This window comes from Lepidochelys olivacea, assembly GCF_965140295.1.
Source record: "Lepidochelys olivacea isolate rLepOli2 genome assembly, chromosome: 14".
NCBI lineage: Eukaryota > Metazoa > Chordata > Testudines > Cheloniidae > Lepidochelys > Lepidochelys olivacea.
In genome coordinates, this window is record NC_140424.1 from 39687270 (window position 1) to 39699718 (window position 12449).

The 12449-nt window shown below is 53.0% G+C and overlaps 1 protein-coding gene across 2 annotated transcripts; it reads left to right on the forward strand.

Moving 5' to 3' along the window:
• Positions 1-3206: 3206 nt before the first annotated feature.
• LOC311530834 (uncharacterized protein) lies at positions 3207-11706 on the forward strand. 2 transcript variants are annotated; one of them, XM_084647779.1, is made up of 4 exons: positions 3207-5215; positions 5738-5864; positions 6610-6723; positions 7093-11706. In XM_084647779.1, the coding sequence occupies exons 1-4, from the start codon at positions 5192-5194 to the stop codon at positions 8664-8666; spliced, it is 1839 nt and encodes a 612-aa protein (XP_084503905.1). In that variant the 5' UTR covers positions 3207-5191; the 3' UTR covers positions 8667-11706. The 2 variants fall into 2 exon arrangements, with proteins under 2 accessions (XP_084503905.1, XP_084503906.1); XM_084647780.1 differs by having other exon boundaries at positions 7096-11706.
• The last annotated feature ends 743 nt before the right edge of the window (positions 11707-12449 follow it).

Here is a 12449-nt window from a genome sequence, read left to right on the forward strand (position 1 = left end):
CAGAACAGTGGAAGGAGAGTGCTCGAGGTCAGGCAGGTCTCTGGGTAAAGGGAGTGGGAGCGAGGACTCAGATCCTTCTCCTAGTCGATTCCACCGAGGTGGTGCATAAGCCAGGAAAGTTCCCCACCATAGCAGGACTGTTCCCTCACTTACTTATGTGCAAATCTCATGGTTTTTCCTAAAGTTAATTAAGTATTTTAGGAAAAAGCGTCAGAGCAGCCACCAGCAAGAGCTGCTGGCTGCACTCTGAGGCCACCAAAAATTTGGTCATGAGAACCCCTGGGCTAGATAATTGATTTGTGATGGTCCCTTCTGACTGTAAAAACAATGAGGCGTCCTTGTGGCACCTTAGAGACGAACAAATTTATTTGGGCATAAGCTTTCGTGGGCTAGAACCCACTTCATCAGATGATCATAAAGTCCATGAGTCTAACACAGGGGTAGGCAACCTAGGGCACGCGTGCCAAAGGCAGCATGCCAGCTGAATTTCCGTGGCACTCACACTGCTTGGGCCCTGGCCACTGGTCCCGGGGGCTCCGCTGCTGGCCTGGGGTACCGGCCGCTGGCCCCCTGCCAGCTGGGGTTCTGTCTGCCGGCCCCGCTCAGCCTGCTGCCAGCCCTGGGTCCTGGCCACCAGTCCTGGGGGCTCTGCTGCTGGCCTGGGTTTCCGTCCGCCGGCCCCGCTCAGCCCACTACTGGTCCCGGCCACCGGTCTGGGGGGCTGTGCTGCTGGCCTGGGGTCCCAGCCATTGGCCCAGGGCTCTACAGCTACACCCAGCTGTGGCCCACTGACCCCAGCCTGGGGCAGTGAGGGGTGCAGACAGGGGCAAGAGGGAGCACAGCTCAGCACCCTCACCTTAAAAATTGTTCCAGCTCCACTGTACTGGGATATTTTTAAGTCCTGATTTGCTGCTTACATCACTCTCACGCCACGTGGAACAGCGCACTGCCTTGGACGTTGAGATTAGAACGTACATGCAAGAACTGGAATCAGAATTTTCTCACAGATTTCAAGATTTCCAGCGATTTGGCCCAGTGCTTTCTTTTCTAATTAAACCGGCAAAGTTCAACGAAAGCAACGTGGATTTGTCTGTATTTCAGTGGATGGGTGTTGAAGATTTTGAAATGCAGCTCATTCAGTTAACAAGCTCAGAATTGTGGGCATCAAAGTTTGGAGATCTGCCGAGTGCACTTGAATCCACTGAGAGAGATTATGGGGCCTCTATTCTGACCTGCTGGACACCCCTGCCAGTGAAATTTAACTGTTTGAAGAAAATTGCGTTTGCATTCAGCATTTGAATCCACATACCTGTGTGACCAGGTATTTTCACACATGAAATCTGTCCTCTGTCCCTCTCAGAGCCGGTTAACAACTGATCACTCAGAAGCCTGTGTGCACCTTAAATACGTGCCAGACATTGGAAAATTCAGGAAGGAAAAGCAAGGGCAAGGATCACACTAAACTGATAAGATCTGCACTTTAATTTCATTTTAAATGAACCTTCTTAAACATTTTAAAAACCTTATTTACTTTACATACAACAACAGTTTAGTTATATATTATAGACTTATAGAAAGAGACCTTCTAAAAACATTAAAATGTATGACTGGCAGGCAAAACCTTAAATTAGAGTGACTAAATGAAGACTCCACCCACCACTTCTGAAAGGTTGCCTGACCCCTGGTCTAACAGAAGCCGGACACAGAGATGCTGCATTTGTTCGGTTGATCGCTAGGACCCAGGAGCACCTGTGGGGCGGCTCTGGGGGGAGCGATCGCTGGGGTCAGTCCCCGGCAGCAGGAAGTGACTCGCAGCCGCAGCGGGGACTCTGGCTCCCGGCGAGATCCCCGAGCCCCGGCGGCTGGTGCTGGGAGCCCGGAGCCCGGGCTGCAGCCGGGAGAGGGGAACCTCCAGCCGGGCCCTGCCCGCTGCTCCCCGGGAGCCTCTCCCAGGGCAGAGCCCCCAGCCCGGCCAGGGCCCCTTCCCGGCCCGGCCCCTGCCCGGGGGGCCCCGCTCGGAGGGAAGGTAAGAGAGACCCGCCCCCCCCGTCACCCCCGGGCTGCAGGGGGCGGGTTTGGCCCCGGGCTGCTCCCCGCGGAGCCGGCTGCGATTCCCTGCTCCGGGCCCGGGAAAGCTGCCGCCAGCCCCCGGTGTGTGCGGGGCGGGGGGGGAGCCACCCCCGGGGGAAGGGGCAGGATAGAAAGGGTCAGAAGAGGGGCGGGGGGCGTCGGCAAGCGGGGAGAACAGGGACGCGTGAGAGGGCAGGAGGCGGGTGAAGGGGGATCCAGGGCAGGATGGGATGGGGCGGGGGGGCAGTGGTTGCACTGAAGGGAGGATGGGGCAGTGCCTGGGAATCAAGCTGCGGAGTGGCGGGGGGGGGGGGGGATTATGGGGCTGAGGGGAACAAGGCTGGAATAGAGGGAAGATGTAAATCGGAGTCACTGCGAAGGAAAGGGGGGCTGTAGGGAGGGGAGGCTGGGGGAAGATGCTGAGAGCAAGAGGAGACTGGCGGGGGAAGGGAGAGCCCAGGGGCAGGGTTAAGGTACAGGAGCAGCTTCCCCACCCCATGGGGTGAGGGGTCTGCCCTGCCCAGCAGCCAGTGGGGATTTCCCCCCTAGAAATGGCCAAACCAGCAGTGGGGGGTGGGCAGGGTGACCATCCAGCCCGAATTGGGCAGGAGAGACCTGAAGTACAGAGTTTAAGTCCCTGTCCAGGGCTGAATGACTCCCGCACACCATTTGTCCCGGATTTCTGCCCGAGGCTCAGGGGCACCAGCCTGTTCCCCCTTAGCCCCCCTTGGCCACACGGCCCCAGACCCTGCTCCTTCTCTTTCCCCGTCCCCTCCAAAGTCCCACCGGTTGGCCAGGCCAGAAGCTAGATCTGGGCCATAATAAGAGTCACCCAGGGAGCCAAGGCTGCAGTGATAAGAGCTGCCTGGGGAGCCCAAGACCTCCACCTCCCCTGGGCAGGGAGCTGGGCTTCCTGAGAGCAGCCCCTGGCCTGTGTACCCACTCCCCAGGGCAGCTGGAGAGTCTGGGGCTCCCCAGGCAGCTCTTATCACATCCTGGCCTGGCCAGGGGGCAGGGCCTCAGGAAGAGGAGGAGGTTCAGGGGGTGGGACCTTGGGGGACAGGGGGTGGGGCCATGGAGGGGGCGGGGCTTCTGCATATGTCTAGCTTTTGCCTTTTGAAAGGTAGTCACCCTAGGGGTAGGGGGCAGGCAGGAGACTTCCCTGAAAGGGCCATGAGTTTACCAGGCAAATGTCCACCCAGAATCCCTCCCCCCCCACACACACACCCTGCTCCCAATTTCATATTTGCGTTTAAAGACAATCTCCTCATTTGGGGGGTCTGACACCTGGGTTGTCAGGACTGAACAGGTGCTGGTCTGATTTCAGAGCAGGATTCAGTGTCCAACCAGAGACACTGCGAGCCGCAAGGAGTGGAACTGGGGTTTTGTTCGGGTTCAGTTGCAGTCAGTGTATTCATTTCCAGTTCAAGACACCCCAAAATAATTCTGTTACCAGGCAGTGCCCGAGAAGGGGGAGGGGGTTGTTTGGGAGCAAGCCCTATGGCTTGCTTCAGTGTGGAACTGAATTTGGGGCATGGGGCCTGCCTCAGGTGGGACAACTGGAGGGAGGTGCTGCCCCAAGGGATGAGGACAGGTGAGAGGAGGCCTGCCGAAGGGGAATAAAAATTGAGCAGCCTTTTTCCTTGGGCTTGAAGAGTTACTGTTAACTTCTGGGACCAGGGAGCCCCCCATTTCTTCTCTCCCACCTCCCTCCCTGCTCCTGTGGGCTGCCCCCTTCCCTTCTCCTTCCATTCCGGTAGCGGTCACATGTCTGGGTGTTGTTTTGTTGTCTTGTTTTATAACGAGTGATATCAGAGTAGGTTTTATTTTATTTTGTCAACTATGGAGCTGAAAAATTGCTGAAACTTTATTTTAATTAGTGGACATTTTTTTTTCCCAAGTTCGACTCCGATTCTGGTTGACTGAGTAAGAGGAAAAATGATGGTTTAAGTCTGGTTCCAGTTCCATTAATAAATACCGGTTCAAAGTGGTTCTCTGGTTCTGTTCTGGTGTGAGTCCTGGTGGGCAAATGAAATTCTCAGCTGCTGAATTGTGCCTGGGGTCTGCGGGGGCAGCTCAGCGAGGCCCAGTCATGGGGGGCGCCTCTGGTTACTGCTAAGGCAGAGGAGGTTGGTGTCTGTCTCTCTCTCTCTGCTCATGATATTAGCGCCCGGGAGTTAGTTGAGCTTCCTGGGTCAGAATCTGCTGTCTCCTCCCTTGTGATCCTAGAGCCCAGACTGAGCAGCTGCTGCTCCCCCAGGATGGGTCTGTGCTGGGGAGAGACCTCATTAAAGTCCTCTCTGTGCCCAGCCAAGATGGGGACTTCCCCTGGTGGCTGCAGCTAGCCCCCTAGGCAACCCTGGGCTTTTCCCACACCAACTCCTGAGCCGGAGCCTGCAGGGCAGGAGAGAGAACATAGGGAAAGTGCTGGGGCGGGGCAGGAAAGTGACTCCACACAAAGGGCCCCTTTCAGGGACTTGCAGGTGAGTTTGTAGAGGAGGGGGAGGGGCTCCCCATGAGTCTGTGGGTCCCCGAGCTGCTGTTCTCAGTGACACAGCCAGGCTCACCCTGGAGAGCAAACGCCCATGAGAACGGGACAGTCCCCAGTTCTCCCAGGCAGAGGAGGCAGGGATGGAGACAGGAAGGGGAATGGTGAGACCGAAAGGAGCAGCAGGAGCAAGAAGTGGGGAGGGAGGTTCCCAGCCCTGTGCGGATCCCTTCCCTGCATCCCCCTGGGCAGAGTGACTCTCCTGGGAACAAGGTGAAGAGCTGACACAGGGACACACTGCCCTCGGGGCCAATGTCGGGGGGAATCCCCCAAAGTGGCTCCTTTGAGTCTGCTCTTTTCTAGCATTTGTCTTAGATACTCTGTCCCTGGGGGGTTTAAAACTGTCTCAGGGGGCTCAGTGCTGGTGGGAGGAGCCATGTCAGTGTTGGAATAAAGTGACTGAGGGTCTTCCCAGCATGGCAGAGTCCAGAGCGTCTGTCTGCAGAGAGAGAGCCTGGGGGGAATCGGGGTGTGACATGGACTCAAGCCCCTTCTGAAATCTCCCCCATCATCCTTCTCACCCTGACAGGCTGAGGAATCGCATCCACGTTTCACTGGTGACAGGGCAGGGAAATGGCTGTGATGGAGCCAGCTCAGGTAGGGGATTTTCAGGCAGTTGCAGGAGAGGATGTTGTAGAGGGTGAGGGGCAAGAGAGACACGGGGTGTGATATACTCTCTGGGACACATTGAACCTAGGCCTGATTTTCTAAAATAGGCCCATTGGCAGGAGGGACATTCCCCCATTTCTGAAACAGGAAACACCCCCATGGGCAGACCTGGGAAAACTGACCAGACTCCCAGTGCTGGAGCCTAGATCCATTACCCAGATGCTGCTGTAAAATACAAAGGGAAGCTGGGGGGATTCCTGTCCTGGCTCAGAGCTCTGCTTCCCGTATCAGCCTGTGGCTGGCAGGCGTGTGGGAAATGAGAAGACCCTGCCCTGCTCCGTCTGCTGTGGGGGCACAAAGATCTCTCACCTTCTCCCCACCCCCTGAAGCCTCCTGGCTGCTCTGATTAGGGTGAGGGTAGGATTCTGCTTTTCTGGACCTCTTCCCCCGTGACTAGTGGGATTGTGGCTGGGGCAGCAGGTGCTGAGTGGGAGACTCTTGTTGCTTCAGATGCCGGTGACCTTTGAGGAGGTGGCTGTGTATTTCACTCAGGGGCAGGGGGCTCTGCTGGACCCTGCTCAGAGAGCCCTCTACAGGGACGTCATGCAGGAGAACTACGAGACGGTGACTTCGCTGGGTAAGCGATTCCCATCCCCTCGGTTATTAGAAGTTGTGGGGTCTGCTTGTCTGACTCTGGTCAGATTCTTCCCTGGTCAGTTAGATTTGAGGAGGAGGGTCGCAAAGTCCACAGCTCCATTGTGAGAGACTTTCATCTCCATAGTCCATTCGAGGGAACAGGAGAGTCAGAAGCCTAATGGACAGGCTAATTCATCCTCATCTCTCCAGCTTTCAAGGGTCCAGAAGCAGAGTATTGCCCTGCCTGTATTGTTTCTCCTTCACACACTGTTAATCTGCCATTTTGGGACGAGCTCCATCGCTGGGGCGGGCTCTCAGTGCTGCAGGCTCCAGGGTGCTGGGACAATCTGTACAGTGCGGGTGCTCAGAGCCATTGAACCAAACTGTAAACCCTGGATAGAATGGAAACCACTTCAAGCCAGGGGGTCTGGCAGCTCCCCCAGCATCCCTAGCTCCAGCACGGATGTGCTGGTTTGGAAATAGGCAGGAGTTTAACACCAGAGCTGTGTGAGCCAGTAAGTCCCCCAGAGCTCATCTACCCTGAGAACTCCTCATGAGGTCATGACAACACCCCTCCTCCCACCTCCCTCCCCTCCCCTCCCCCCGCGATGTCTGCTACTCCCAAAAGGTCTGAGTTACCACAATCCCACGTAGGGCCAGGCTAAACTCAGAGAATATTCCCTGTGACAAATACTCTACCAATGTACCATGCACCCTGACCTTGCTTGATTTCACTCCCTGAGCAGGATTTCCCATTCCCAAACCTGACCTGATCGCCCAGCTGGAACAAGGGGAAGAACCATGGGTCACGGGTCTCCAGGCCGCTGAAGAAAGGAAGAGTCCGAGAGGCACCTGCACAGGTGAGGAATCAGGGAAACTGAGACAGAAACATCTGGCGAGTAAAGGAAAAAGCTGGGACTCCCAAAAATGTGCTGTGAACGACAGTCCTCAGTTCTTCCCCCTCTCACCCAGGTGAGGGCTGCAGTCAGCAGGTGTCATATGATCAAGGCAAATATCAGTCATGGCTTCCCACCCACCCTGTTAGCTGTCAGGAATTTCCTCCCTCACTTTCCTTCCCTGGGAGTGTTTGGGTGGGATGAGGAGGCAGAATCCAGTGTCTCCATCTGCCCAACAGTCACTGTGTTGTGTTTTCCCTCTTTGCTATTCCCCTTTCGGTCCCTTCTCCCCAGCACAGGCAGTGACTCCTGTCTGGGTTCTCTCTCTCCCAGCAGGTGATAGGACAGTGCGTGAGAACAAGGAGCAGAATCAGCAGCAGGAAGGTCCTGGGAAAGTGAAACCGCAGGGGATGTTTTTGAGAAGAGCTGAAGGGAATTTTTCCCAGTGCTTGGAACAGGGAAATACCTGGGGAGATCAACACAGATTAAAGATGCAGCTGGGAAGCTATCCGTGGAGGAAACTGGATGAATCCATTCAAGGTGGTGGAGGATGCAAAGATCCCAAGGAAACCACAGTCCAGCAGACAAACCACAATGAAGAGAAACCCTACAAATGCCTTGACTGTGGGAAAAGATTCCGTTTTAGTGCATTCCTTATTAGACATCGGAGAACCCACACAGGAGAGAAGCCCCATAAATGCCTGGACTGTGGGAAAAGTTTTGGTGAGAAGTCAAACTTTATTACGCACCAGAGACTACACACAGGAGAGAGACCCTATAAATGCCTTGAGTGTGGAAAAAGATTTAGTCAGAGATCACAGCTTATGGCACATCACAGAATCCACACAGGAGAGAAGCCCTATAAATGCTTAGACTGTGGGAAAAGCTTTACTAGGAAACCATATTTAATTATACACCAGAGACTGCACACAGGAGAGAGACCCTATAAATGCCTCAAGTGTGGGAAAGGTTTTATCGAAAGTTCATCCCTTACTAAACATGGAAGAATCCACACAGGAGAGAGACTCTTTCAATGCCATGAGTGTGGGAAAGATTTCATTCGTTGCTCACACCTTATTAAGCATCAGAGAATCCACACAGGTGACAAACCCTATAAATGCCTCGATTGTGGGAAAAGTTTCACTGACAAAACAAAACTTACTAGTCATGAGAGAATCCACACAGAAGAGAGACCACATAAATGCTTGGACTGTGGTAAAAGCTTCATTGAGAAGTCACTACTTATTATACACCAGAGAGTGCACACAGGAGAGACACCCTTTAAATGCCTTGAGTGTGGGAAAAGTTTTAGTCAGCGGTCACTCCGTATGGCACATCAGAGACTGCACACGAGAGAGACACCCTATAGATGCCTTGAGTGTGGAAAAAGTTTTAGCAAAAGTTCATACCTTACTAAACATGGGAGAATCCACACAGGAGAAAAACCCTATAAATGCTTTGAGTGTGGAAAAAGTTTTAGCCAAAGTTCATACCTTACTAAACATGGGAGAATCCACACAGGAGAAAAACCCTATAAATGCCTTGAGTGTGGGAAAAGTTTCCGTTTGCAATCAGGCCTTAGTACACATCAGAAGACCCACACAGGAGAGAAACCCCATAAATGCCTGGACTGTGGGAAAACTTTCAGTCAGCGCTCACACCTTACTCAACATGGGAGAATCCACACGGGAGAGAAACCCCATAAATGCGTGGACTGTGGGAAAACTTTCGTTCAGCGCTCACACCTTATTAAACATGGGAGAATCCACATGGGAGAGAGACCTTTTAAATGCCTTGAGTGTGGGAAAAGTTTCAGTAAGAGCTCAGCCCTTACCAAACATCAGAGAATCCACAATGATGTAAGAGACCCTAGAAATAGCTTGACTGTAGGAAAAGATTCAAGTTGACTTCCCGCATCAGTGATCCACACAACAAAGAGACCTTGAATGTCAGAGAAGGTTCCTTTTGGTGCTCCCAGAGTATCAGGCATCCGCAAATCCACACAGGGAAGAAACCTCTGAGATATTCTCAGTGTGAAAAATGCTCCAAGTGGAGCTAACACCACATTGGACATGGGAGTCTCCTCCGCACAACAGGGAAATTCTCTCAAAGCACTGACTAGGGCTAGCCATGGTGACAAACCCATTTCCTCGTTCCCACAAACATCAGGGGCGTTTGGCTCCCAAGGACCCAGCTGCCCATCACTGCGGTGAGGATCCAGCATCAGCCGAGCTTCAGCTGGTCAGTGACCCTCTGGTTCTGCCTGGTCGAAGCAAACCCCAAGCAGAGAAGGAGAAGCCCCCATGAGCTCCCCCTCCTGCTGCAGCCCTGGCTGCTGAGCTGATGGGCCAGAGGTGGGGGAAGGGAGAGAGAAACCCCTCCAGTCACTCCCGCTGCGTGGCTGAAGTTCCCCCCTCTCTCTTCCCTTCCCAGCCAGGATCCCCCTGGCATGGAGATGAGGAGAAGGACACTTGGGCCAGGCCCCGTCTTCAGTCTAGACCCCTGTCCCCACCCCCCATCTTCCACCAGGCCCTGGGCTGGGCTCCCCTACTGACCTGGGGCTGGTCCCTGCAGGGGGAGTGTCCCTGGGGGTTGGTAACTCCTCCCCTCCCCAAATTCCCCATAGTGCTGGGCTCTGGGGAATCAAATATTGAGGGACCAGGCAGATGGGTTCTGGGGACGACACTGGGGATTGAATGGTTGGGGCTGGGGGAGCTGGGAAGCAGGGGGAGCTGGGTGCTGGGGCTATTGAGTGTTTGGGGATGATGGGATAAGAGGTGAGGGAGAGCACAGGGGTAGAGAGGTGCTGCCTCTCATCACTCTCCCCCTCTGCCCCTTCTCCCTGCCCCCTCTGCATTCAGACAGCACCATTAGCAGAGACAGATTCCTACTGGGCATTTTCTTGGAAGCCTGGATTTCCTACCTCTGCTACAGCAGCATCAGCCGCTGAGAGGGAAGCAGCGTTGCCTAGTGGAAAGAGCACTGGCCTGGGACACAGGAGACCTAAGCTCTATTCCCCACTCTGCCAGCAGCTTGCGGGGTGACCTTAGAGCAGGGGTCCCCAACACGGTGCCTGTGGGTGCCATTGCACCCACCATGGCATTTTTGTGCTCCTGCAGGACACCCCGCTGCTGAAATGCCACCGAGAAGCGTTGCCGTTTCTCGGCAGCATTTCGGCAGCGACGCTTCTTAACCGGTGGTGGCATTTTGGCGGAGGGGTGTCCGGCGCCCGCCACAGTCTTCTGTAAAAGGTTGGGGACCTGTGCCTTACGGTGAGGGAATCAATTGGGAGTGATAATATCAGCCTCCGAGTGTCTGTCTAGGGCAGGAAAAGTTGGGATTAGCTAGTGCCGTCTCCTTTGTTCCTCCACCCTTTTTGCTAGTCTAGACTGACCCTGAGCAGTTTATTCCAACCCCCATTAGCAAAGTGATGGTTAGAGTCACTAAGTGCCCTCTTTGCAGTGAGATTGTCTCATTCCCAGACATCCTCACACTGCTCCAGGTTATGCTGAAAAGCATTTAATTATTTTGTTCTTATACACCAGAATTCAATAGATTCTAAAACAGCTGGAGCAGGGATAGTAAAATAATGTGGTGTTTTATCTTCTGTGTAGTTTGAGAGGGACTGGATGACTCTGGGGGATTCCCTCCTGCCCCCATCAACCTCACCCGTCTTCTCTCACAGAGCAGCCTCTGCCCAAGCTATGGAGAGTTTATCCTTTTCCCTTTCTACCCCTCCACCTTCATCTGTGTCATTTACCGCAGTGTCCTTTGCCCACCATGCTTAGGAATCACGCTTTGATTTTTTGATCCTCAATCAGGCCCCTGGGTGCTGGCGAAGAAAATGCCACATTCCTGAAGGGGAAATTCAAATGAACCCCAAAGCACAGTTTCAATCCGAGCCTCCATCTATTGGTAAAGTGGCATCTGGAGTTTTTCCAGCCAAATCCAGATCATCTGTAGACAGGACGTTTTTGGTTAGGTTTGTCTTTTTTTCCTTTTTCTTTTATTATGATGATGCTAAAACTTATTTAATAACACAGCCAAATAATGCGGCTGTGGTGAATAAAGCAGGTTTAGCCTGTTCAGAAGAAAATGGGTAAATTTGTTCTCCAGATTCTGAGTTTTAAGGTTCTCTGGGATTTCACTTTATGAATGGGAAAATGGTTTGTAGCCCACCCTGCATTGTGGGGTTTTCTCTCTTTCCCAAAGGCTATTCTGTCACATATTTTAATATTAGATTAGTTGAGAGAATGGAGCTCAGATGTGACTTCAAAAGACAAATGATCATTTGCCAAAATAGCCCATTCTGATTTTCTTTTCACGTTTCCCGAGCCTGTGTCATGAGATTTTCTTGTTCTTTGAACAATGACAATTATTAGTATCTATCAATAAAAACACTGAGGGCGAGTGCTGGATATGCACTCCGAGAGTCAGAGACTGAAATGGGGAAGGAAGTGATTGCCTGATCCCTGCAGAGATGTGAGATACAATTAGGATGGGGAGAGGGTGGGTGGGTGGCCAGGTCCTTGAAAGGGCACTCTTTGCTCTTGTGAGCCAGAGAGCTGAGGCTGAGAACTGTGAACTCACTGCACATGTCCCAGAAAGAGAGGAAATGTCCTACAAGTGCTGGGTGAAGTCATCCTTGAACTCTAAAGGGCTACTAATGATGCCCCAGGAGGACTGATGGGGAGAGGGGTCGCTGTCTCCCCATTGCTGAGAGGAGGAGGGAAGGCAAATGCCTCTCTCATGGATTGTGAGTGTTTTTATACTAGCTTTAACTTGTTCCTCTTCCCCTGGGGCCGATGTGTGGCTGGAGCACCAGTGTGCTGGGCTGGGGCTGAAATGCACGGTACCAAGCTGGGCATTGGATGGTGGTAGTGGTGGTGGGGATTTAGCTTTTATTTCTTGCTTTGAAAAGAATAAAGTAGAATTTAGTTTCTCAAACTCCCAGTGTCCCTTGTCTTTAATAATGTGGCGGGAGCCATGGGTCTTTAATGGACACAGCAGCAGCCTGGGAGGTGTTATTTTGCCATCCCTGAGCGCCAAATATTGCAGGATCTGGCTGTGGTGTTTTTCCAGGATGCCCTGGACTGTGAATCTCCTTGCTATCCCACCGCTCCCTGTGCCTCAGTGCAAGGAAGACATGCTTCTGCTGAACTGCGTGTCAGTTCCCTGTCACCTCCAGCCTTTTAGCTCCCCACCCAAACTCCCCAGGGCTCTGCCAGTCCTTACTTTGCCTTGCAGGTTAACACTAGGCATGACCTCGTCCTCCAGCTCCTCTGACGTGTCCTTCTGCAGTGTCCAGCCCCTCTCCACTGGACACTCAGAAATTCCCAGGTAAGCCGGCCCCAAAGGGACAATACCAGCTTGTTTGATTCAGTTGAGGATCAGCTCCAATATAACATCACAGCACTGAGATATAGTTTTAGTGAAAACAAACAGGAGATTATTACCAAGCAATAAGACCAACTGGTTACACATCAAACATAAGCTATAACAGGAGCTTGACTTTAACAAGTAAAATCCACGGCTAAAGCATTCTCCCGTGGTCACCAGTCACCACCGCTGGGATCCCCCTTTTTATGAATGCAAAACGTTCTCTCCTGTTTGCTTCCTGAAGGCTTGCAGGGTGCAATTCTTGTCCCCCAGATATAGTCCAGTAAACTGCTGAAGTGTACCTCCCTCCC